Source organism: Ammospiza caudacuta, chromosome 32 (genome assembly GCF_027887145.1).
Source record: "Ammospiza caudacuta isolate bAmmCau1 chromosome 32, bAmmCau1.pri, whole genome shotgun sequence".
Taxonomy (NCBI): Eukaryota; Metazoa; Chordata; class Aves; order Passeriformes; family Passerellidae; genus Ammospiza; species Ammospiza caudacuta.
In genome coordinates this window covers 3,090,827-3,116,037 of record NC_080624.1, presented here as the reverse complement: position 1 = coordinate 3,116,037, position 25,211 = coordinate 3,090,827, and the positions used below count along the sequence as shown (strand labels likewise).

The 25,211-nt window shown below is 58.0% G+C and overlaps 3 protein-coding genes across 3 annotated transcripts; 1 reads left to right on the top strand and 2 right to left on the bottom strand.

Moving 5' to 3' along the window:
- Positions 1 to 284: 284 nt before the first annotated feature.
- TSPYL2 (TSPY like 2) lies at positions 285 to 9,267 on the bottom strand. Its single transcript, XM_058822305.1, has 9 exons — positions 9,241 to 9,267; positions 6,033 to 6,119; positions 3,487 to 5,034; positions 3,296 to 3,373; positions 2,569 to 2,680; positions 2,328 to 2,473; positions 1,339 to 1,415; positions 770 to 843; positions 285 to 642 (listed from the first exon to the last, which is right to left on the bottom strand). The coding sequence occupies exons 1-9, from the start codon at positions 9,265 to 9,267 to the stop codon at positions 578 to 580; spliced, it is 2,214 nt and encodes a 737-aa protein (XP_058678288.1). The 3' UTR covers positions 285 to 577.
- Positions 9,268 to 9,571: 304 nt separating this feature from the next.
- On the bottom strand, positions 9,572 to 11,353 carry LOC131569974 (uncharacterized). Its single transcript, XM_058822303.1, has 4 exons — positions 10,878 to 11,353; positions 10,602 to 10,651; positions 10,408 to 10,460; positions 9,572 to 9,994 (listed from the first exon to the last, which is right to left on the bottom strand). The coding sequence occupies exons 1-4, from the start codon at positions 11,351 to 11,353 to the stop codon at positions 9,572 to 9,574; spliced, it is 1,002 nt and encodes a 333-aa protein (XP_058678286.1).
- Positions 11,354 to 15,189: 3,836 nt separating this feature from the next.
- FOXP3 (forkhead box P3) lies at positions 15,190 to 24,797 on the top strand. Its single transcript, XM_058822461.1, has 11 exons — positions 15,190 to 15,209; positions 16,474 to 16,536; positions 16,621 to 16,727; positions 17,602 to 17,704; positions 17,787 to 17,862; positions 20,105 to 20,173; positions 21,373 to 21,502; positions 21,602 to 21,666; positions 23,346 to 23,447; positions 24,429 to 24,550; positions 24,659 to 24,797. Exons 1-11 carry the CDS (start codon positions 15,190 to 15,192, stop codon positions 24,696 to 24,698), a joined length of 897 nt encoding a protein of 298 aa, XP_058678444.1. The 3' UTR covers positions 24,699 to 24,797.
- Positions 24,798 to 25,211: the final 414 nt, after the last annotated feature.

The window sequence follows — 25,211 nt, the reverse complement described above, 5'->3', positions numbered from 1 at the left end:
GAGAAGCACCGGGACCGGGATAGAAATGAGGAGGGAAACCGGGACCGAGGGATGGAGGCACCGGGAATGGGATGGAAACCGGGAAAGCACCGGATCTGGTGGGGATGAGGGGGAAAATTCCACCACAAATTGTGGGAAATACCGGGAATGAACGACGAGGAGGAGGAGGAGGAAGAAGAGGAAGAAGGAGGAGAAGGAGGAGAAGAAGAAGGAGAAGAAAATCCCCCTGAAATCCCCCCCACACTCCCTTGTGATTCAAGGTGAAATCCCCATAAATCTGTTAAAACTTTCTCTTTATTATAATATAATTCTTCGATATAAAAAGCAAATTTTACAAGTTTTAAACCCAAAATGTACAAAAAAACCCAAACAATCAGGAAATGTTTTGTGTTCGTCCCCTTGGTGTGTGAGGGGAGGATTGAGGGGCTGATGGAGATTTAGGACCCCCAAAAAATGGGGAGGGGGATGTGAAAAGGCCTTCAAACACCCTGAGCTGTTTTGGGGGACCCCAGCCCCTCATTACCCGCAATTCTGGGGGGTTTGGGATGTGCAGCACCCCCAAATCCCCCTCCCCAAATTAAATTTTGGGGTCTCTGTGTCCCATTGGAGGCTCCTCTGTCGGGATCTCTTCAACGCCACTGCCTGGAAAAAAAGGGAAAAAAGGGAAAATTGGGGGGCATAAAATCAGCTCTGACCCCCCCAATTTACTCAGGGGAGGAATTTTGGGGTCCCCCCCCAAGTTTTGGGGGGGAAATTGGGGGGTTCTCACCATCCCCATCATCGGGGATCTCCTGCACATCCTCATCGTCATCCAGGATCACCACGCAGTCCTCGCCGCTCTCACTGGGAAATTAAAAATTTTTATTAATTGGGAGGTAAAAATTAAAAATTTTAATTCATGAGAGGGTTAAAAATTAAAATTTTTATTTGTTGGGGGGTGGAAATAGAAAATTTTTATTAATTGGAAGGTGAAAATTGAAAATTTTTGTTCATTTGGGGTGAAAATTGAAAATTTTTGTTGATGGCGTGAAAATTGAAAATCTTTATTTATGGAAAACTGAAAATTTTTGTTCATGGAAAAATGAAAGTTTTCGTTCATGGGGTCAATTTTTTTTTTATTTGGGGTGAAAATTGGAATATTTTATTTATGGGGGGGTGAAAATTGAGAATTTTTATTTATGGGGAGAAAATTTTTATTCATGAGGGGTGAAAATCGAAAATTTTCATTTATTGGGGGGTGAAAATTTTGGTTTGTGGGGGGGTGGTGAAAATTGAAGTTTTTTGTTCCTGGGGGACGAAAATGTCAAATTTGGGGTCCCCCCCTCGGGGTGCACTCACCTGTCCGGGGGTCCCTCAGGGCCCTCCCCCAGCAGGTAAAACTGGAGCGGGTTGGGCCAGAGCTCGTCCTTGATGATCTGGGGGGAAACGGAGATCAGGGGGAACTGGGAGCACTGGGAGCTGTAACTGGGAGCACTGGGAGGTGTTACTGGTGTTACTGGGAGCAGTTACTGGTGTTACTGGGAGCACTGGGAGCTGTAACTGGGAGCACTGGGAGCTGTAACTGGTGTTACTGGGAGCTGTAACTGGTGTTACTGGGAGCACTGGGAGCACTGGGAGCTGTTACTGGGAGCACTGGGAGCACTGAGAGGGGGAACTGGGAGCACTGGGAGCTGTTACTGGGAGCACTGGGAGCACTGGCAGCTGTTACTGGTGTCACTGAGAGCTGTTACTGGTGTTACTGGTGTCACTGGGAGCACTGGGAGCTGTAACTGGTGTTACTGGGAGCAGTTACTGGTGTTACTGGGAGCACTGGGAGCTGTTACTGGGAGCACTGGGAGCTGTTACTGGGAGCACTGGGGATTTTCCTGGGGGTCTCCAGCCCCTCCCCGCTCAAGGCCGCCATCTCCATTGCAGCCGCCAGGGGGCGCTCGCTCCTCCCCACCACCTCCCTACGCACGCGCAATGGGAGCTGTTACTGGGAGCACTGGGAGCTGCTACTGGGAGCACTGGGAGCTGCTACTGGGAGCACTGGGAGCTGCTACTGGGAGCACTGGGAGCTGCTACTGGGAGCACTGGGAGCTGTTACTGGGAGCACTGGGAGCTGTTACTGGTGTAACTGGGAGCACTGGGGACTTCCCCGAGGGTCTCCAGCCCCTCCCCGCTCAAAGCCGCCATCTTGGCGCAGCCGCCAGGGGGCGCTCGCTCCTCCCTGTGCATGTGCACTGGGAGCTGTTACTGGTGTTACTGGTGTTACTGGGAGCTGTTACTGGTGTTACTGGGAGCTGTTACTGGTGTCACTGGTGTCACTGGGCCCATCCCCGCCTCACCTCAGCCACCCTGTCCCCGGCGGGCGCGCTGTGATCCCCGAACCAAGCGAAGAAGCTCCGCGGGGCCGGGGGTCCCTTGTGGGGGCGGCTCCGGGGGTCCTGGCCCTGCCACCACCGGATGGGCGTCGAGTGCGACACCAGGTGACCTGAGGGGAGGGGACACCACCGAATGACGTCACTCCTGAACCCCCAAACCCCGTGGGAATTCGGGGATCCCGCTCATCGGCACCCCAAAATTCACCCGAGGGTCCCCGCACGAACTCCTTGGCCACGACGTCGTTCTGGAAATAGGGATTGACGCTGAAGAAAAAGCGGATCCGGCACCCGGGGCGGCTCTGCCCGAACTCCTCCACCTGAAAAGGCACCCCCAAATCTCAGGGGGGGGGTCACTGCACCCCAAAAGTGCCCCCCAAACCTCACTGGGGTCACTGCACCCCAAAAATCCCCCCCAAACCCCAAAAGTGCCCCCCAAACCTCATTTGGGGTGTCAATGCACCCTAAAAGTCACCCCCAAACCTCAGGGAGGGGTCACAGCACCCCAAAAGTACCCCCCAAACCCCAGGGGGGGTTCACAGCACCCCAAAATTCCCCCCCAAACTTCATGGGAGTGGTGACAGCACCCCAAAAGTGCCCCCCAAACCTCAGCACCCCAAAAGTGCCCTCCAAATCTCATTTGAGGGGGGTCACAGCACCCCAAAAGTCCCCCCAAACCCCAAAAGTGCCCCCCAGACCTCATTTGGGGTCACAGCACCCCAAAATTCCCCCTCAAACTTCATGGGAGGGGTCACAGCACCCCAAAAGTCTCCCCGAAACCTCAGGGGGGGGTCACAGCACCCCAAAAGTGCCCCCTAAACCCCAAAAGTCTCCCCCAAAGTTCATGGGAGGGGTCACAGCACCCCAAAATTCCCCCCAAACCTCACTGGGGGTCACAGCCCCCCAAAAATCCCCCCAAAATCCCCTCCGGGCACCTGCAGGCTCGTCATGTAGCTCAGCGCGTCCTCGTCGCGGTCGCTGATCATGGCCGAGAGCTGCGGGTGGTTCAGGAACTGGGCACAGAGAGGGGGTCAAGGAAACTTCTGGAACTTCCTCTGCGCCCCCCCCCGAACCCCAAAATTTTAAAGTTTTAAAAATTTTTAAATTTCGGCCCCCCCAAGGATACGGCGGTGACCCAGAAGCCGGGGATGCGCTGGATGAGGCGGTTGCGGCGCTGCAGGTGCGGCCGGCGGCGCAGGCAGAAGCGGGCGCGGAGGCGGCGGAAAGCTCGCGCGGCCTCCTCCTCCACGGCCTCCAGCTCCAGCTGCACGGCCTCCAGAGCCGCCAGGTACCTCCCCGGGCCTTCGTCCCGCTCCTCATCCTCATCATCGTCATCCTCATCCAGAGAGATCACCGCGCTCTCCTCGGTCACCGCCACCTCGGCGTTTTGCCCCACTCCACCCGTGGGTTCCAGGTTCTCCGCGGGTTCCTCGTCCTCCACGCCGCCTTTCCGCTCTCTGTCCCACCTCTGAGCCCTCCCTGCCTCTTCTCTGGTGGCTTCCAAGCTGCTCTCCGGGTTTCTCGGCCTGGGTCTCGCCGGGGTTTTGGCCTTGCGCCTGTTGGTGCTTTTCTTCTCCTCCACGCTGCCCGGGGTTTTGGGGGTGCTCTCCTCCAAGCCCCCCTTGCTCCTTCTGCCCTGCTCCAAGCAGCGAGTGACGGCCGTCTCCAGGCTCCCTCTGCGACCATTGGTGGTCCCAAGGTTCCCTGTGAGCTCCCTGGGGGTCTCCAGACCATCCTGGGCTTCCCTGGGGGTCTCCAAACTTCCTTTGGATTCTGTGGGAGTCTCCAGGACATCGTTGTTCTTCTCCAAGGAGTGTGGGGCAGCAATTTCCAGTTCCTCTCTGGTGGTTTCCATCCCCTTTTTGACCTCTCTGGTGGTCTCCAAACCCCCTTTTTCCTCCTCTGAGCAGTCGCTCCTTGCGTTCTCCAGGATCCCTTTGCATCCGTTGATGGTCTCCAGCTCCCCCTTAGCCTCCTCGGTGGTCGTGACCTCTCCGGTGACTTTCCCGGGGGTCTCCATTCCCTTCTCGGGGGTCTCCAGCCCTTCCCCGGTCACAGCCGCCATTTCCGTGCAGCCGCCAGGGGGCGCTCGCTCGTCCCCGTCCCCGCCGCTGCCTCCCCGCGCATGCCCAGACCCGTCACCCCGCGCGCGCGCGCTGCGGCCCTCACCACGACCTCCGGCGGGGGTGGGGGAACGCGCCGTCTCCTCCCCGCTGTTAACGGCGGCGGCGGCGGAGCCCGTCCCGGTGGGCTCATCCAGACGGCGGAGCTTGGCCGGGGACGGTCGTTCTGTCCCGGCCCCGGCCCCGCTCATGGCGGCGGCTCCGGCGCCCGCCACAGGCCGAAAAAGCGCGCGCGCCGCCGCCGCCGCCGCCGCCGAGGCCCCGCCCACCCCGCGCGTCACTCTCGCGCTGCCCCCAATTGGACGGTTGCCATGGCGACGCCCGTCACGCGGGGCGGGCGGGAAATGAGCGGCCAATGGGAGCGCGCTGCTTTGGCGGGCTCCGGGCAGCGCGGTGGGCGGGGCCGGGGAGGTGCGTGCGCTCATGCGCAGCGCGAGGAGCGCACGTGCGGGCGGCGCGAGAGCCGCGGCCGTGAGGGGAGAGACTCCGCCCTCTTCCCGCCATGAGGGGTTGAGGGAGCGGGAGGGCGGAGGGACCCTCCACACTGTCACCTGAGGGATTGGGACCCTCTCTCAGGGGCTGAGGGAGTGGGAGGGCAGTGGGAGGGCGGTGGGACCCTCCCGGAGGGGACGGGTTCCCTTCCACGCTGTCACCTGGGACCCTCCCTGAGGGGCTGAGGGGACGTGAGGGCGGCAGGACCCTCCCGGAGGGGACAGGATTTCTCCTCAGTGAGTATAGAGGGACTGGGACCCTCTCTCAGGGGCTGAGGGATTGGGACCCTCCCTCAGAGGCTGAGGGACCGCGAGGGCGGTGGGACCCTCCTGGAGGGGACAGGGTCTCCATTTCTCCTCAGTGACTATAGAGGGGCTGGGACCCCCCCATGTCACCTGAGGGACCGGGACCCTCCCTCAAGAGCTGAGGGAACGTGAAGGCAGCAGGATGCCTCTGGAGGGGACAGGATTTCCATTTCTCCTCAGTGAGTACAGTGAGGCTGGGACTCCCACACTGTCACCTGAGGGGCTGGGACCCTCCCTCAGGGGCTGAGGGACCGTGAGGGCGGGCAGGACCCCTCCGGAGGGGACAGGGTCTCCATTTCTCCTCAGTGAGTATAGAGGGGCTGGGACCCCCTCCAGTGTAACCTGAAGGACTGGGAACCCCCCTCAGGCGGCTGAGGGACAGCGGGGGCGGGCAGGGCCCTCCAGACGGGACAGGATTTTAATTTCTCCTTAGTGAATATAGAGGGGCTGGGACCCCCTCCAGTGTAACCTGAGGGACTCAGGGGCTGAGGGAGCGTGAGGGTGGCGGGACCCTCCCGGAGGGGACAGGATTTCCATTTCTCCTCAGTGAGTATAGAGAGGCTGGGACCCCTCCTAATGTCACCTGAGGGACTGAGACCCTCCCTCCAGGGGCTGAGGGACGGCAGGGACGGGCAGGACCCTTTTTCCTCCCTTCTCAGTGAATATAGAGGGGCTGGGACCCTTCAATGCCACCTGAGGGACTGGGACCCTCCTGTGGTCACTTCAGAGGGGCTGCCCCCCTCCGCCATTACCCAAGTGGCTGAGGGCCTGTGGGTGCTGCTGGCCCCCTCACTGAGGGGCTGGGACCCCCTCACGATGTCACCCAAAGGACTGAGGGGCTGCAAGAGGAGCAGAACATCCGGAGATGACAAGAAACCCCCACAGTGAGTGCAGAGGGGCTGGGACACACCCTGAGGGGAGGAGGACGCCATAGGGGATGGCATCTCCCCCACAGTGAGCCCTAAGGGACTGGGACACCCCCCCCCCCCCCCCCCAGTGACTTCAGAATGGCTGTGTCATCCCCTCCACACCTGAGGGGACAGGAGGGACAGGACTACCATCCACCACTGATCCACCACTGGCCACCTACAGGAGGCTCAGAACCCCCATGGCTGCTGCCAGGACCCTCAAGACCCCTCAAGTGCCTCCAAGGAGCCTTAGGACCCCTCCATAGGGGGCTCAGGATCCCCACCCCAGCAGCTCCCAGTACACCCAGGACCCCGCAAGTGCCTCCAAGGGGCTTTAGGACCACTCCCCACTTTATCCTAGGGGGCTCAGGACCTCCACCCCAACTGCTCTCAGGACATTCAGGACCCCCCAATTCTTCAAGACCCCCTCCCCAGCTGCTCCCAGGATATTTGGGACCCCCCAGTTCTTCAGGGGGGCTCAAGACCCCTCCCCACCTGCTCCAAGGACATTCAGGACCTCCCAAGTTCTTCAAGACCCCCTCCCCCAGTGCTCCCAGGGCACTCAGGACCCCCCAAGTGCCTCCAAGGGGCTTTAGGACCACTCCCCACTTAATTTGAGGGGGCTTTAGATCCCCACCCCAGCTGCTCCCAGGACACTCAGGACCCCCTCCCCAACTGCTCCCAGGACAATCAGGACCCCCCCAAGTTCTTCAGAGGGATTCAGGACCCCCTCCCCAGTTTCTTCCAGGACCCTCAAGACCCCCCAAGTGCCTCCAAGGGGCCTTAGGACCACTCCCCACTTTATCCTAGGGGGCTCAATACCCCCTCAGCTGCTCCCAGGACACTCAGGACCCCTCAAGTTCTTCAAGACCCCCACCCCAGCTGCTTCCAGGACATTCAGGACCCCCCCCCTAGTTCTTCAGGGGGGCTCAAGACCCCCTCCCCAACTGCTCCCAGGATACTCAGGACCTCCCAAGTTCTTCAAGACCCCCACCCCACCACCCCAACTACTCCCAGGGCAATCAGGACCCCCCACATGCCTCCAAGGGGCTTTAGGACCACTCCCCACTTCATCCGAGGGGGCTCAAGACCCCCCCTCAGCTGCTCCCAGGACATTCAGAACCCCCCCCCCCAATTTTTCAAGACCCCCTCCCCAGCTGCTCCCAGGACACTCGGGACCCCCCAAGTGCCTCCAAGGGGCCTTAGGACCATCCCCCACTTCATCCGAGGGGGCTCAAGACCCCCCCTCAGCTGCTCCCAGGACATTCAGAACCCCCCCCCCCCAATTTTTCAAGACCCCCTCCCCAGCTGCTCCCAGGATACTCAAGCCCCCTCCCAGTTCTTCAAGGGGGCTCAAGACCCCTCCCCACCTGCTCCAAGGATATTCAGGACCCCCCAAGTTCTTCAAGACCCCCACCCCAGCTGCTTCCAGAGTACTCAAGACCCCCTCCCCAGCTGCTCCCAGCACACTCAGGACCCCCGAAGTGCCTCCAAGGGGCCTTAGGACCACTCCCCACTTCATCCTAGGGGGCTCAGGACCCCCCCAGCTGCTCCCAGGACATTCAGGACCCCCCAAGTTCTTCAGAGTGGTTCAAGACCCCCTCCCCAGCTGCTCCCAGGATACTCAGGACCCCCCAGTTCTTCAAGAGGGCTCAGGACCCCCACCCCAGGATACTCAGGACCCCCTCCCCAACTGCTCCCAGGACACTTGAGACCCCCCCCAAGTGCCTCCAAGGGGCCTTAGGACCACTCCCCACTTTATCCTAGGGGGCTCAGGACCTCCACCCCAACTGCTCTCAGGACATTCAGGACCCCCCAATTTTTCAAGACCCCCTCCCCAGCTGCTCCAAGGACATTCAGGACCTCCCAAGTTCTTCAAGACCCCCTCCCCAGGTGCTCCCACGACACTCAGGACCCCCCCAGGCTGTCACAGACCCTTCTATCACGACATGGCTCCCATGTCCCGACAGCCCCAGCTGAGCCTGCACCACTCCCAAGGTCTGGGGGGGCCCTTTGTCACCCAGGCCCCCCCCCCCTTTCCCCCCCGTGACCTTTGCTGGGAGCGTCCCCGAGGGCAGGAAACGGCAGCGACAGAGACACCGGCGGGGGGGGAACGGGACAGGGCCACCACCCCCTAAACAGAGACAGACAACCCTCCCCTACCCCCCCAACACCCCAAAATTACACCCACCACCCCAAAATTACACACACACCCCCCAAAATTGCCCCACTCCACCCCAAAAATCCACAACCGCCCCACGACAAGAACTCGGGGACACCAGAGGTGGGGGGGGACAGGGCCACCACCCCCTAAACAGAGACAGACAACCCTCCCCTACACCCATAACACCCCAAAATTACACCCCCCCCCCAAATTACACACACACCCCCCAAAAATCCCACCCCACTCCCCCCCCACGACAAGAACTCCGGACACCATCGTTCCATGGCTGTATGTACACAGGGGCGCCCCAAAACCCGGGTGGGGTGCACATGATTTGGGGGGGGGGAGTCCCCACAAAGTGACAGTGCCCCCCACCCCACTGTGAGGGGGGAATTTGGGGGTTCCCTTCCTTTTGGGGGGGTTCCTCCATTTAGGGGTGCCCTCCCATTTTGGGGTTCCCTTTCATTTGGGGTGCCCTTCCCTTTAGGGGTGCCCTTCCATTTTAGGGGGTGCCCTTCTAATTGGGGGTTCCCCTCCATTTTGGGGGTGCTCCTCCATTTAGGGGTTCCTTTCCTTTTGGAGGGGATCCCTTCCATTTTGGGGTACCCTTCCATTTTGGGGATTCCCTTCCTTTTTGGGGTGCCCTTCCTTTTCCGGGGTGCTCTCCCATTTTGGTGTGCCCTTCCATTTTGGGGTTCCCTTCCATTTGGGGTTTCCCTTCTATTTGGGGGTTCCCTTCCATTTAGGGGTACCTTTCCATTTAGGGGGTCCCTTCTAATTGAGGGGCGCCCTTCTAATTGGGGGGTGCCCCTCCATACCCATTTTTGGGTACTCATCCATTTGGGGGGGTGCCCTTCCATTTAGGGGTTCCCTTCCATTTGGGGGTACCCTTCCATTTAGGGGGTTCCTCTCCATTTAGGGGTGCTCCTTCATTTGGGGGCGCCTTTCCATTAGGGGGTACCCTTCCATTTAGGGGTGCCCTCCCATTTTGGGGTTCACTTCCATTTAGGGAGTGCCCTTCCATGCCCCCCCCTCCATTTAGGGGTGCCCTTCCATTCCCCCCTCCATTTGGGGGTGCCCTTCCATCACCCTCTCCCCCGATTGCTTTAGGGGTGTCCCACTTTTTCAGAGGTGAAATGTGTGGGGGTGTTGCTGTGACTTTCTGGGGAGGTGACAATTTTGGGGTGACAATCAGGGTACCCCCCCCTTTTCCCCACCCTCACGTGAGCCACGCCAGCGCCAGGTAAATGCCCAAAGCCACCGCGGCCGTGGGACCCCCCCCGTCCCCCCCCCAGGCCACGGGCACCAGCACGGCCAAAGCCAAAACCACCCCGCACCCCCTGAGGGCCCCCCCAAAACTTCTGCCCCTGCCGCGGGGGGGGGGCCGGGCCGGCACCACCAGCGCCCCCTCCAGGGGGCCCCCCCTGCCCCGCAGCGCCGGGGGGCTGCAGCGACCCCCGCCCCCCTCATAGCGCAGCGCCATCTCGTTGGCCAGGGAGGTGTTCGGGGCTCGCTCGGGAAACGGGGGGTCCCCGGTTTTGGGGAGGGGGTCGCCGTCGTTGGGGTCCCCCCCGCGAAGGCGGCGCAGGTGGGACAGGTAGAGCTGCTCCAGCTCCCGCGCCACCGCCTCGTCCTCGGTGCCCTAAATGGGGAGGGGATAATTTGGGGTACCTCCATTTTGAGGTACCCCCATTTTGGGGTACACCCATTTTGAGGTACGCCCATTTTGGGGTACACACAATTTGAGGTACACACATTTTAGGGTACCCCCAATTTGAGATACACCCATTTTGAGGTACCCCCAGTTTGAAGTACCCCCAGTTTGAGGAACACCCATTTTAAGGTACACCCATTTTGAGGTACCCCCATTTTGGGGTACCCCCAATTTGAGGTACACCCATTTTGAGGTCCCCGCAATTTGGGGTACCCCCATTTTGAGGTACACCCATTTTGGGATACCCCCAGTTTGAGGTACCCCCAATTTGAGGTACACCCATTTTAGGGTACCCCAATCCTTGAGGGAGGGGGGCACCCCAATTTTGGGTGTTTTCTCACCTGTGCTGGCAGCTGCTCCACATCCGTTGGGGGCGTTGGGGGAGGGTCGGGCTCTGTAGGGAGGGAAAAGGGACCCCCAAAATTTCCATGGGGGGGTGAGGGTGACAAAGTGGGGTTACAGGGACATTTCTGAGGGGGGGGTCCCAAAAATTGGGGGTGCACCCCCAAATTTTAGGAGGTGGGGGGATATTTACCTGTGCTGTGCTCGGGGGGTGGGGGCTGCGCATCCTCTGCCTCCTGCGGCCTTTTGGGGGGACACGGGTGTGTGGGGGTCACCGGACAGGCCCCAGCCCCCCAAAATTAGGGGTGGGGGAGTGTGACCCACATTCGGAACCCGAGGGTTCGGGGTTGGGGGGGGGTCCCAGCCATGCACCACAGCCCCCCCCTCAATTTCGGGGGGCACATGCAAGGTGTTGACCCCATTTTGAGGGGGGGGTCCCCCATGCAGATCCCCCCCCCCAGTCTCTTACCTGCCCTTCCCAGGCCTCATCCAGATCCCGGGGGGGGGCGGCTCTCCCACCGCGCCCCCCTCCCCCCTTTCGGGGGTCCCTCCCCCGCCGCCCCCCCTCCCGCGGGGGTCCCAGGGCCGGTATTGCCGCAGGCGGGTCAGGGGCAGCCCCAGAGCATCGGCGAACAGAACCCGCCGGGACCCCCCCCCGACCACCCCCCCGGGGGCCGCGGGGATCTCGGGGTCCCCCGGGGGGGCAGCGGCGGATTCGGGGAGCCCCGGTGTGGGGGGGGGCTCGGTGATGTCCGGGATGGAAACGGGAGGGAGGGGGGTCCCAGCGAGCACCGAGGGGTCATGGGGGGCTGAGGGGGGGATGCCCGGGGTTTGGGGGGGGGTCCCGGGACGCGGGGGGGGCTGGGAGGGGCCCCCCCCGCGCGGGGCACGCCGGGAGTCCGGCCACGGGGGGGGCGCCGGGGCGGAGGCGGGAGCGCGGGCCATGGCGGAGGGGCGGGGCTTGCGGCCGCAGCGCGGGGGCGGGGCCAGGACAGAGGGGCGGGGCTTAAGAGGGGGGCGGGGTTTAGAGGGAGAAGGGGCGGGGCTTGAGTCGTGGGGAGGGGGTGGCCGGGGGAGGGGATGGGAAAGGGAGAGACCCCCACCCCAATTTCGGGGTTCAGGAAGGGGCCATGGAGACCCCCGGGGCTTGGGGGTGACAAGGGACATTCCTGGGGGGTGGGGGTGACAAAGTGAGTTTTAAAAGTGGAGTTTAAAGGGACATTTTTGGGGGTCACAAAGTGGGGTTTAAAGGGACATTTTTGGGGTCACAAAGTGGGGTTTAAAGGGACATTTTTGGGGTCACAAAGTGGGGTTTAAAGGGACATTTTGGGGGTGACAAAGTGGGGTTTAAAGGGACATTTTGGGGGTGACAAAGTGGGGTTTAAAGGGACAATTTGGGCATCACAAAATGGGGTTTAAAGGGTCCCAAAGTGGGATTTAAAGGGACATTTTTGGGGTCACAAAATGGGGTTTAAAGGGACATTTTGGGGTCACAAAATGAGGTTTAAAGGGAGATTTTTGGGGTCACAAAGTGGAGTTTAAAGGGACAAAGGAGGGATCCCAAAGTGGGGTTTAAAGGGACATTTAAGGGGTTCCAAAGTGGGGTTTTAAGGGACATTTTGGGGGTGACAAAAGTGGGTTTTAAAGGGACAAATTGAGGTTTAAAAGGACATTTATGGGGGTCCCAAATTGGGGTATAAAGGACATTTTTGGGGTAACAAATTGGGGTTTAAAGGGACATTTTGGGGTCCCAAATTGGAGTTTAAAGGGACATTCCTGGGGCTGACAAAATGGGGTTTAAAGTGACATTTTTGGGGTCACAAAGTGGGGTTTAAAGGGTTCCAAAGTGGAGTTTAAAGGAACATTTTTGGGGTCACAAAATGGGATTTAAGGGACATTTTTAAGGGTCACAAAGTGGAGTTTAAAGGGACATTCCTGGGGGTCACAAATTGGGGGTTAAAGGGACATTTTTGGGGTCACCAAGTGGGGTTTATAGGGACATTTTTGGGGTCCTAAAGCGGGGTTTGAAGGGTCCCAAAGTGGGGTTTAAAGGGACATTTGGGGTCACAAAATGAGATTTAAAGTGACATTTTGGGGTCCCAAAATGGGGTTTAAAGGGACATTTTGGGGTCACAAAATGGGGTTAAAGGGACATTTTTGGTGTCACAAAATGAGATTTAAAGTGACATTTTTGGGGTCCCAAAATGGGGTTTAAAGGGACATTTTTGGTGTCACAAAATGGGGTTAAAGGGACATTTTTGGGGATCACAAAATGAGATTTAAAGTGACATTTTTGGGGATCACAAAATGAGATTTAAAGTGACATTTTTGGGGTCACACAATGGGGTTCAAAGGGACATTTTTGGGGGGTCCCCATGGGGGTTCCAGGCCCCTCCTCCACCCCCCCATCCAAATTCCACCCCTCCCCCTCCCTCATTTCCTGCCTGCTCTGCTTCAGTTTCGCCTCCCTTCGAGCTGGGGAAGTCCCTGGGGGTGCCAAAATCTCCCAACCCCACCCTAAAAAATGGGGATGGGTCCCCAAACCTTTTTTGGGGTAAAACCCCACAAACCCAGGGCTGGAAAACATCAAAAATTTGATTTAAATCCGATTTTAGGGTGAAAAACGAGGCATAACTCAAGGCCTGAAACTGCAAAAATTCCCCAAAATTTGAAGGTTCCAAAGGAGGAATTTTAAAAAAACGGGGGAGATTTAAAAACCTGAGATGGTTTTTAGGATTTTTGGGGTACCCCAAAAAGATTTGGGGCCATTTTGAGGCGCTGCTTTTCCCGCCTCCGCCATTTTGGGGCATTTTGGGCATTTTTCGGTGACGTTTTGTGGGGGATGGGACATGAGGGGGGGGGACACAAATTTCTGCATTTTTGTGACCCCAAAATTCTTCAAAACATCAATTTTGGTGAATTTCTACCTGGTTATTTTAGGGCTATCCATTCCTAGAAATTTTGGGGTGTTTTTATGAATTTTGGGGCATTTTTAGGAGTTTTTATCTCTTTATTTAAAGGCGTTTCTCCTCATTTTGGCGCGCTCGGTTCGGGGCGTTTCTTCCTGACCTTTTTGGGGTGAATTTTTGCTTTTTAAGCTGTTTTTTTACCTGCCTCTTTTGAGGTTTTTCTTCTCATTTTGAAGACTTTCTGTTCACAAATTTTGAACTTTCTCTACCCCAAAAATCTCGATTATTTTGACGCGTTTCTCCCCATTTTAAATTTTCTTTTTATGGCCATTTCTACCCGGGGTTTTGGGGTATTTTGTCTCATTTTAGGGTGCCCTTGACAATTTTCAGACGTTTTGTCTCATTTTGGGCCATTTTGAGGTGTCTGGGTCGTTATTTCGGGGCGTTTCCTCCTCATTTTCTGTCTGGGTTTTTTTGGATGTTTCTCCTCTTTTGTTTTGGGGCATTTCTTGAGATTTTAGGGCTGATTTGAGTTTTTTTTTGCCTCAAAATTTGGGGTAATTTTTCTGCATTTTGGGGTTTATCTGCTCAGCTTTGTTGTCACAATTTTGGGGCATTTTGAGGAATTTTTCCCTGTTTTTTTTTTTTGGTTTTTCTTTTAAAATATTTCCCAATATTTCTGACCAATTTTGGGGTGTTTTTATCTGTTTTTTTTAGGGTCATTTCTCTGCTTTTTGGGGTATTTTGTCCTGGTGGTTTTGGGGTGTCTCTTCCCTCCCAATTTGTGCCATTTCTTCGTGTTCATCTCAGACATTTCAGGGCGTTTTTCTGCCATTTTTGGGGCATTTTTTTGCCATTTTTGGGGCATTTCTCTGCCTTTTTTGAGGAATTTCTCTGCATTTTTGGGGCATTTTTCTGCATTTTTAGGGCATTTTTCTGCCCTTTTTTGGGACATTTTTTTGCAATTTTTTGGGGCATTTCTCTGCCCATTTTGGGGCATTTCTCTGCATTTTTGGGGCTTTTTCTGCCCTTTTTAAGGGCATTTCTCTGCCCTCTTTTAGGGTATTTCTCTGCATTTTCGGGACATTTTTCTGCATTTTTTGGGGCATTTCTCTGCCCTTTTTGGGGACATTTTTTGCCTTATTTTGGGGCATTTCTCTGCATTTTTGGGGCATTTTCTGCCCTTTTTTTAGGGCATTTTCCTGCATTTTTTGAGGCATTTCTCTGCCCTTTTTTGGGCATTTTTCTGCTCTTTTTAGAGGCATTTCTCTGCCATTTTTGGGCCATTTTTCTGCCCTTTTGGGGGCATTTCTCTGCCTTTTTTGGGTCACTTTTTTGCCCTTTTTGGGACATTTCTCTGCCATTTTTTTGGGGTATTTTTGGGGTATTTTTCTACCCTTTTTGGGGGCACTTCTCTGCCCTTTTTGAGGTATTTTTCTGCCTTTTTTTGGGACATTTCTCTGCCCTATCTTGGGACATTTCTATTCCCATTTTGAGGCATTTCTCTGCCCTATTTCGGGCATCTTTCTGCATTTTTGGGGCATTTCTCTGCCCTTTCTTGGGGCATTTTTTGGGGCATTTCTCTGCCCTTTTTGGGGCGTTTCTCTGCTCTTTTTGGGGCATTTTTGGGGCATTTCTCTGCCCTTTTTGGGGCGTTTCTCTGCTCTTTTTGGGGCATTTTTGGGGCATTTCTCTGCTCTTTTTGGGGCATTTTTTGTGCATTTCTCTGCATTTTTTGGTGCATTTCTCTGCATTTTGGGCTGTCTGTTTGGGTCTGGGGGGGCCACCCCGGCCCCCGCCCCCGCCCTGACTCAGGGCTGTGGTTTCCCGTCTATAAACCACGGCTGGGAGTGCCCGGGGCAGCCCAGAGCCATGGCAGGGACCCGGGAGCCGTGAGCTGGGAGCACTGGGAGGGACTGGGGGGACTGGGAGGGACTGGGGGGGACTGGGAACACAGTGAGGGGCACTGGGATGGACTGGGAGGGACTGGGATGGACTGGGGGGGGACTGGGAGCACGCTGGGAGCATACTCGGCGGGACTTGAAGGGACTGGGAGCACGCTGGATGGGACTGGGAACATGCTGGGAGGGACTGGGATGGACTGGGACAGACTGGGGGGCACTGGGAGCACACCGGGGGGAACTGGGAGGGACTGGGAGGCGCTGGGCGCGTGCTGGGAGGGACTGGGAGCACACTGGGGGGCACTGGGAGCAAAGATGGGAGGGACTGGGAGGCACTGGGGGGGACTGGGAGGGACTGGGAACATGCTGGGATGGACTGGGAGGGACTGGGAGGGCTCTGGAGTGACTGGGAGGCACTGGAGGGCACTGGGATGGGCTAAGAGGGACTGGGAGCAAACTGGGGGCACGCTTGGATGGACTGGGAGGGACTGGGAGGACACTGGTGTGATGCTGGGTGGGACTGGGAGGCCAAGGATTGATACTGGGAGGGCTCTGGAGTGACTAGGAGGGAGACTGGGAGGCACTGGGAGGGACTGGGAGGGACTGGGATGGACTGGGGAGATACTGGGATGGACTGGAGGAGCACTGGGATGGGAAAATGGGGGCACTGGGAGGGACTGGGATTGTTACTGGGGAATGCTGAAAAGTACTGGGGGAAACTGGGATGGGCTGGGAGTAAACTGGGATGGACTGGAAGGGACTGGGAGGGACTGGGAGGAGCTGCTGCTTACTGGGGATACTGGGAAGGACTGGTGCAAACTGGAAATGACTCGCTGCTTACTCGGAGGCCTTGGCACAACAACGGGGAATGGACTGGGATGAACTGGGGAGTCACTGGGATGGACTGGGGTGAACTGGGGGGTAACTGGGATGGACTGGGGGGTCACTGGGATGAACTGGGGGGTAACTGGGATGGACTGGGATGGACTGGGGGGTCACTGGGATGAGCTGGGGGGGTCACTGGGATGGACTGGGGGGGTCACTGGGATGGACTGGGGGGGTCACTGGGCCCCTCCCCCCCTCCATGCGGGTTCCGGCCCGGCGGTGACGCAGACGGTGACGGTGACACATTTGTCCCATTTTGAGGGAATTTGGGGGAATTTTGGGGCTTTGGGGTGGACCCTCAGGGTTTGGGGGGACCCTCAGGGTTTGGGGGGACCCTCTCGGGGGGATCTCACCCCCAAAACCCCCCCAGACAGCGGCGCCCCCCCCGCGCGCCCCAGGAGCGTCCCACGGTGCTGACGCGCTGCTCGCAGGTGCGGGACCCCCAAATTTGGGGGTTTTTTTTTGGGGTTTTTGGGGTTTTTTGGGGTGTGTCGGGATTGGGGGGTCACCTCGTGCCCCCTCAAACCCCACAGGTGCCGCCCGAGGGGGGGTCCTGCCCCCCCCTGCTGCAGGTGCAGCACCCGGGGGTGTTGGTGATGAGGACTCGGCTGCCCCCAAATCACGGTGAGACCCCAAAACTTCCCCCAAAACCTTCCCCAAATCCCCCCAAAACTTCCCCTAAAACCTTCCCCAAACCTTCCTCATCCTCATCCTCCTCCTCCTCTTCCATTTTTTCTGCACTTTTTGAGGCATTTTTCTGCATTTTTGGGACATTTTTCTGCCGTTTTAGGGTCATTTCTCAGCCATTTTTAGGGCATTTCTCTGCCCATTTTTGGGATATTTTTCTGCCTTTTTTAGGGTATTTCTGTGCCCTTTTTTGAGGGCATTTCTCTGCTCTTTTTTAGGGCATTTCTTTGCATTTATGGGATATTTTTCTGCCCTTTTTTGAGGGCATTTCTCTGCCCTTTTTGGGGCATTTTTGGGACATTTCTCTGCCCTTTTTGGGGCATTTTTTTTTTTTTTGCATTTTTGGGACATTTCTCTGCTCTTTTTTGGGACAGTTTCTGTTCCTTTCTGGGGCATTTTTCTGCTCTTTCTTGGGGCATTTCACTGCCCTTTTAGGGCATTTCTCTGCTCATTTTTGGGTCTTTTTTCTGCCCTTTTTTGGGGGCATTTCTCTGCCCTTTTTGGGGCATTTTTTCTGCCCTTTTTAGGGCATTTCTCTGCCATTTTTTGTAGATTTTCTCTGCCCTTTTTGGGACATTTCTCTGCTTTGTTTTGGGGCATTTTTCTGCCCTTTTTTGAGGCATTTCTCTGCCCTTTTTTAGGGCAATTTTCTGCCTTTTTTGTGGCATTTTTCTGCCCTTTTGGGCCATTTCTCTGCCATTTTTGGGGCTCTTTACTCCCATTTGAGACCCCCAAACCCCCCTCAACTTTCCCCCTCCTCCTCCTCCTCTTTCATTTTTTGGGGACCCCCCCAAACCTAACCCTTCCCCAGGTCTCCCCGCTTTGGAATGGGGTCCCAAAGACCCCCCCGGCCGTGACAGAGACCCCTCCCCCGCCCCCGCCGGCAGCGACCCCCCCCCCGCGCAGCCCCCCAGGTGAGTGTGGGGGGTCTTGGGGAGGATTTTGGGGGCTCCCAGAGCCCCCCACCCCAAAAATCACCCCCAAAAACCCCCCCAGACCCCCCCGCCGGGAGCCGGGGGAGGTGGCTCAGTGTCTGCGGCAGCTGGAGAGGATCCAGGAGCTGGAGCAGCAGGTGAGGGCACCCCCAAAATCGTCCCCGGAGACCCCTAAAATCCCCCCAAAATCCTCCCCAGAGACCCCCAAAATCCTCCACAAAATTCCCCCTGGAGCGCCCCAAAATCCCCCCCAAAATGCCCCCGGATTACCCCCAAAATCCTCCCCCGGATCACTCCAAAATCCCCTCCTGAGCACCCCCAAAATCCTCCCCCGAATCCCCCTAAAATCATCCCTGGAGCCCCCCCAAAATGACCCTAAAATCCCCCCCTGGAGTGCCCCAAAAATGCCCCCAAAATCCCCCCCAAAATTCCCCCGGATCACCCCCAAAATCCCCTCCTGAACACCCCCAAAATCCCCCAGGAGCCCCCCAAAAATGTCCCCCCGGAGCCCTGCCAAAATCCTCCCTGGAGCCCCCCAAAATCCCCCCCCGATCACCCCCAGAATCATCCCTTGAGCCCCCCCCAGAATTCTCCCGGAGCCCCCCAAAATCACCCCCAAAATCCCCCCGGATCCCCCCCCAAAATCCCCTCCTGACCCCACCAAAATCCCCTCCTTGGCACCCCGAAAATCCCCAGCTGAGCACCCCCAAAATCCTCCCGCAGACCCCTAAAATTCCCCCCCCCAAATCCCCTCCTGAGCCCCTCAAAATCCCCCCAAAGGCCCCCCAAAATCCCCTCCCGGAGCCCCCCCAAAAATCCCCCAAAATTCCCCCCGATAACCCCCCAAAATCCCCCAGGAGCCCCCACAAAATGTCCCCTGGAGCCCTCCCAAAATCCTCCCTGAGACCCCCCCAAAATCATCCCCAGGGACCCCCCAAAAATCCCCCTTGAGCACCCCCAAAAATCCCCCCGGATCCCCCCCAAAATCCCCCTTGAGCACCCCCAAACTCCTCCCAGAGCCCCCCAAAATCCCCTCCTGAGCCCCCCCCCAAAATCCTGACCCACCCCCCAAAAAGAAACCTCCTCATCCAAAGCTGCGCCCCCCCCCCAGAACGGGGACCCCCCCCCAAATCTGTGTCCCCCCAACTCATCACCCCCCCCCACCGACCCCCATGTCCCCCATAACTCTGTGACCCCCAAATCTGTCCCTGTCCCCCCCAACCCTGTGACCCCCCCAAACCGCGGGAACCCCCCAAATCTGTCCCCCCCCACACCATGACCCCCCTATGTGTCCCCCAAAATCCATCTGTGACCCCCCCAAACCTGCGTGTGACCCCCCCGTGTCCCCCAAACCCGGTGTGACCCCCCCAAATTTGTGACCCCCCCCCAAACCTGTCCCTGTCCTCCCCAACCCCGTGTCCCCCCGGTGTCCCCCAAAACCCGAGTGTGACCCCCCCAAATCCATGTGTGACCCCCCCAAACTTGTCCCCCCATTCCCATATCCCTCAAACCCCTCTGTGATCCCCCAAATTTGTCCCCCCCAAACCTGTGTCCCCCAAAACCCGTCTGTGACCCCCCCAATCTGTCCCTGTCCCCCCAAAATCTGGTGTGACCCCCCCAAATCTATCCCTGTCCCTGATCTCCATGACCCCCCTGTGTCCCCCCAACCCTGGGGGCCCCCCGTGTCCCCCAAAAGCCAGTGTGACCCCCCCAAATCTGTCCCTGTCCCCCCAAACCCGGTGTCCCCCCCAACCCCGTGACACCCCCGTGTCCCCCGAGACCCCAGTGTGACCCCCCAGACCTGTCCCCCCCCATGTCCCCCAAAATCCGGTGTGACCCCCCCAAATCTGTCCCGACCCCCCAGATCTGTCCCCCTCCAAACCCCGTGACCCCCCCAAACCTGTCCTCCCCAACCCGGTGTGACCCCCAAACCTGTCCCTGTCCCCCCCAAACCCGAGTGTGATCCCCAAACCTGTCCCTGTCCCTCCCCAACACCCTCACCCCGCTGTCCCCCCAAAACCCGAGTGTGACTCCTCCAACCTGTCCCTGTCCCCCCCAACACCCTGACCCCGCTGTGTCCCCCCCAAACCCGAGTGTGACCCCCAAACCTGTCCCTGTCCCTCCCCAACACCCTGACCCCGCTGTATCCCCCCAAAACCCGAGTGTGACCCCCAAACCTGTCCCTGTCCCCCCCAAACCCGAGTGTGACTCCTCCAACCTGTCCCTGTCCCCCCCAAACCCGTTTGTGCTGTGACCCCCCCACAAATTTGTCCCCCCAACCCTGTGACCCCCCCGTGTATGACCCTCCTGTCCCCCCTCAACCCTGTGACACCCCAAAATCCGTCGCTGACCCCCAAATTTGTGCCCCCCCCCCCCCAGCTGGCCCGCGAGCGGCACCGCCTGGGGCTGCTGCAGGCGCAGCTGCTGCGGAGGGGCCCCCCCGGCTCGGTAAGGGGGGAGCACCCCAAAAATGGGGGGAGGGGGAATGCACCCCAAAAATGGGGGGGGGCAAGGAATGCACCCCAAAAATGGAGTGGGGGAATGCACCCCAAAAATGGGGTGGGAGAATGCACCCCAAAAATGGGGGGAGGGGGAAATGCACCCCAAAAATGGGATGGGAGAATGCACCCCAAAAATGGGGTTGGAGGGAATGCAGACCAAAAATGGGGTGGGGGAATGCACCTCAAAAATGGGGTTGGAGGGAATGCAGACCAAAAATGGGGGAGCACCCCAAAATTGGGGGGGGAATGCACCCCAAAAATGGGGGGGAGCACCCCAAAATTGGGGGGGCAAAGAATGCACCCCAAAAATGGGGTTGGGGGGAATGCAGACCAAAAATGGGGGGGAATGCACCCCAAAAGTGGAGTAGGGGGGAGCACCCCAAAAATGGGGTGGGGGGGAATGCAGCCCAAAAATGGGGGGGAGCACCCCAAAATTGGGTGGGGGGGAATGCAGCCCAAAAATGGGGGGGAGCACCCCAAAATTGGGGGGGGAAATGCACCCCAAAAATGGGGGGGAATGCACCCCAAAATTGGGGGTGCAAGGAATGCACCCCAAAAATTGAGTGGGGGAATGCTCCCCAAAAATGGGGGGGGCAAGGAATGCACCCCAAAAATGGGGGGGGAATGCACCCCAAAAATGGAGTGGGGGGAATGCAGCCCAAAAATGGGGGGGGGCACGGCAAGGCGGAGGAATGAACCCCAAAAATGGGTGGGGGCGGTTGGGACCCCCCCAGCACCTTAAGGGTGGGGGGGAGCACCCCAAAATTGGGGTGGGGGGCATGGTAAGGAGGGAGGGGCACTCCAAAAATGGGGTGGGGGGGGGTCCACAGAGCACTAAGGGAGGGGAGCACCCCAAAATTTGCATGGGGGGGCATTGGGACCACCCCCCCCCCCACGATAAGGGGGAGGGATGCACCCCAAAATTTGGGTGGTGGGCTTGGGACCCCCCCAGAGTGGTAAGAGGGGGGGAGCACCCTAAAAATGGGGTGGGGGGCATGCTAAGGGGGAAGATGCACCCCAAAATCTGTGGAGGGGGTTTGGGACCACCCCCAGCACGATAAGGGGGGAAATGCACCCCAAAAATGGGGTAGGGGCGTCCAAAATGGGGAGCCCCCCCCTCACTTTTGTATCCCCCCCACCCTTTAGGGTCTCCCCGGGAAGGGCCAGGCCGGGCCCCCTCCTCCCCAAATTTGGGGTCCCCCCGAGGCCGAGGGGGACCCCGAGGTGCTGCTGCCCCCCCCGGGGCACCCCTGGGAGCGGGGGGGGCTCTGCCCAGGTGAGTGAGGGGTTTGGGGGGGTGGGGGGGATCCCCAAATTATGGGGGGGGGGGGGTTGGGTTTGACTGAACCCCCAAATTCCCCCCCCCCCCCCCCAGAATTGGAGTATTACAGACTGAGCACCGCCCGGCCCCCCTACACCTACGCCACGCTCATCCGATGGGTCAGTGAACCCCAAAATCCCCCCTGAACCCCAAAATACCCACGGGAACCCCAAAATACCCACGGGATCCCCAAAAATACCCACGGGAACCCCAAAAATACCCACGGGATCCCTAAAATACCCGCCCTGAACCCCAAAATACCCACGGGATCCCTAAAATACCCACGGCAACCCCAAAAATACCCACAGGAACCCCAGAAATACCCATGGGATCCCCAAAATACCCACGGGATCCCAAAAATACCCACGGGAACCCCTAAAATACCCAGGGGATCCCCAAAATACCCGCCCTGAACCCCAAAATACCCATGGGATCCCCAAAAATACCCGCCCTGAACCCCAAAATACCCACGGGATCCCCAAAAAGACCCGCCCTGAACCCCAAAATACCCACGGGATCCCCAAAAAGACCCGCCCTGAACCCCAAAATACCCACGGGATCCCCAAAAATACCCACAGGAACCCCAAAAATACCCACGGGATCCCCAAAAATACCCACGGGAACCCCAAAAACCCCCCGGGCTTCCCAAACCCCCCCCGAACCCCAAAACCCACCTGGGCTCCCCAAAACCCCCCGAACCCCAAAACCCCTCCCCAAACTCCAAAACTCTCCTAGGCTCCCCATTGTCCCCAATGTCACCGATGTCCCCAATGCCCCTCAATGTCCCCAAGGTCCCTCCATGTCCCCAATGCCCCCAAATCCCCAAGTCCTTCAGTATCCCCAATGTCCCCCAGTGTCCCCAAGTCCCCCAATGGCCCCAATGGCCCCAAGTCCTTCAATGTCCCCAATGTCCCCCCAATCCCCCACAATGTCCCCAATATCCTCCCAGTGCCACCCATATTCCCAATGTCCCCGATATGCCCAAGTCCCCCAATATCCCTGATGTCCCCAATGTCCCCATCGTCCCCAATGTCCCCAATGTCCCCCAATATCCCCCAATCCCCCCATTGTCCCCAATGTCCCCAATGCCCCTCAATGCCCCCAAGTCCCCAATGAGCTCCAAAGTCCCCAATGCCCCCCCAATATCCCAAAGTCTTTCAGTGTCCCCTCAAAGTCCCCTCAATGTCCCCAATGTCCCCTCAATGTCCCTGCTCTCCCCAATGTCCCCAACATCCCCAATGTCCCCATGTCCCCAATCTCTCCAATGTCCCCCCAATGTCCCCAAATTCCTCAATGACCCCAATGTCCCCAATATCTCAAATATCCCCAATGCCCCCTCAATGTCCCCAAGTCCCCAATGTCTCCCATGTCCCCAATCCTCCTCAATGTCGCCCCAATGTCCCCCGATGTCCCCCAATGCCCCTCCATGTCCCCAACATCCCCAATGTCCCTGATCTCCCCAATGCCCCCCATATTCCCAATGTCCCTCAATGTCCCCAAGTCCCCAATGTGCCCCAATGTCCCCAAGTCTCCAATCCTCCCCGATGTCCCCAATCCCCCCCAATGTCTCCAATGTCCCCAATGTCCCCTTTGTCCCCGAACCCTCCCAATAGCCCCGCAATGCCCCCAATGTCCCCAATCCCCCCCCAATGTCCCTCAATGTTCCCCCAAGTCCCCAATGTCCCAATCCCCCCAATGTCCCAAATATCCCCGATGTCCCTCAATCCCCCCAGTGTCCCCAATCCTGTCACTGTCCCCGATGTCCCCAAATGTCCCCGCTCCCCCCCGCCCCCCCCAGGCCATCCTGGAGTCCCCGCAGCGGCAGCGCCCCCTGGCGGAGATTTACCATTGGTTCAGCCGCAGGTTCGGCTTCTTCCGCCACAACACCCGGACGTGGAAGGTGGGACCCCAAAAAGTGCCCCGAGACACCCCCAAAAACTGCCCTGGGAACCCCAAAACTGCCCCGGGAACCCCAAAAACTGCCCCGGGAACCCCAAAAAGTGCCCTGGGAACCCCAAAAACTGCTATGGGACCCCCAAAACCAGAACCAGGACCCCCGAAAAAACAACACGATTTTGGGGTGCCCAACCCCCCGATTTTGGGGTGCCCAACTCCCCGATTTTGGGGTGTCCATCCCCTGATTTTGGGGTGTCCATTCATTGATTTTGATGTTTCCAGCCCCTCAATTGTGGGGTGTCCATCCCCTGATATTGGAGTGTCGAGCTCCTCGATTTTGGGGTGCCCAGTCCCCTGATTTTGGGGTGTCCAGCCCCCCAATTCTGGGGTGTCCATCCCAAGCTTTTGGGGTATCCAGCCCCAAATTTTGGGGTGTCCAACCCAAGATTTTGGGGTGTCCAACCCCCGATTTTGGGGTGCCCAGCCCCTCAATTTTGGGATGTCCATCCCCTGATTTTGGGGTGTCCAAGCCCCCCGGTTTTGGAGTGTCGAGCGCTTCGATTTTGGGGTGTCCAGCCCCTCGATTTTGGGGTGTCCAGTCCGCCAATTTTGGAGTATCCAAACCCCGATTTTGGAGTGTCCATCCCCCAATTTTGGGGTGTCCATTCCCCGATTTTGGGGTGCCCAATCCCCAAATTTTTGGGGTGTCCAACCCCCGAATTTTGGGGTTTTCAGCTCCCAATTTTGGGGTGTCCATCCCCCGATTTTGGGGTGTCTAGCCCACAATTTCGGGGTGCCCAGCCCCTCGATTTTAGGGTGTCCATTCCCCGTTTTTGGAGTGTCCAGCCCCTCGATTTTGGGGTATCCAGCCCCCAATTTTGGGGTATCCAGCCCCCAATTTTGGGGTGTCCAGCCCCCAATTTTGGGGTGTCCATTCCCTGTTTTTGGGGTGTCCATCCCCCAACTTTGGGGTGTTTCCCCCCAGAACGCCGTCCGGCACAACCTGAGCCTGCACAAATGCTTCGTGCGGGTCGAGGCCGCCCGCGGCGCCGTCTGGACGGTGGACGAGGCCGAATTCCGACGGAAACGGGGCCAGCGCTACCCCAGGTACCCCAAAACCCCCTCACGGGACCCCAAAACCGCCCCGAGCACCCCAAAACCCGCGGGGTGTTTGAATCACCCCAAAATCTCACAATGTTCCTCTGACCTCCACAGGGACTGCGAGATCAAGTATTTCATGGCACCACGGAGCTGATGGGGAACCCCAAAAGCACCTCAAGATCACCCCAAAATCACCCCAGAAACCACCTCAAGATCACCCCAAAAACCACCTCAAGATCACCCCAAAATCACCCCAAAATTCCCCTTTACGAGGAGGAACACGACACCCCCAAACTGCTGCACTGGGATTTATTGACACCATAAAGGAATTTTGGGGACATTTTTGGGGGGCTACAGGGGTTCCCCCAAACCCTCTGAGTGTGGGACCCCAAAACCACTCCAAAACGACCTCAAATCACCCCAAAACCACCCCAAAATTCCTCTTTCCCATGACCATGACCCCCGCAAACTGCTGCCCTGAGATTTATTGACACCATTAAGGAAATTTTGGGGACATTTTTGGGGGGCTACAGGGGTACCCGCAAGCCCTCTGAGTGTGGGAACCCCAAAACCACCCCTGGGATAAAAAAACATCCCTGAGGCAAACACCCCTTTTCCAGACGAAAAACCCCCTTGTATGAAGAAAACAAAAAATCAAAAGCTTTTT

What these genes read in the sequence shown, in the direction of transcription:
- FOXP3 (XM_058822461.1), top strand. Translation starts at nt 15,190, where the DNA reads ATGGCAGGGACCCGGGAGCC. An exon ending in CTGACGCGCTGCTCGCAGGT is followed by an intron (nt 16,537 to 16,620) that starts GCGGGACCCCCA and finishes TCACCTCGTGCC; the next exon opens with CCCTCAAACCCCACAGGTGC. An exon ending in GCGGGGGGGGCTCTGCCCAG is followed by an intron (nt 21,503 to 21,601) that starts GTGAGTGAGGGG and finishes CCCCCCCCCCAG; the next exon opens with AATTGGAGTATTACAGACTG.
- TSPYL2 (XM_058822305.1), bottom strand. Translation starts at nt 9,267, where the DNA reads ATGGAGAGGAACCCCCTAAATGGAAGG. An exon ending in CCTGAGGGACCCCCGGACAG is followed by an intron (nt 844 to 1,338) that starts GTGAGTGCACCC and finishes TTAATTTCCCAG; the next exon opens with TGAGAGCGGCGAGGACTGCG. An exon ending in GATCCCCGATGATGGGGATG is followed by an intron (nt 643 to 769) that starts GTGAGAACCCCC and finishes CTTTTTTTCCAG; the next exon opens with GCAGTGGCGTTGAAGAGATC.
- LOC131569974 (XM_058822303.1), bottom strand. Translation starts at nt 11,353, where the DNA reads ATGGCCCGCGCTCCCGCCTCCGCCCCGGCGCCCCCCCCGTGGCCGGAC. An exon ending in ATGAGGCCTGGGAAGGGCAG is followed by an intron (nt 10,652 to 10,877) that starts GTAAGAGACTGG and finishes TCCCCCCAAAAG; the next exon opens with GCCGCAGGAGGCAGAGGATG. An exon ending in TGGAGCAGCTGCCAGCACAG is followed by an intron (nt 9,995 to 10,407) that starts GTGAGAAAACAC and finishes CTCCCCATTTAG; the next exon opens with GGCACCGAGGACGAGGCGGT.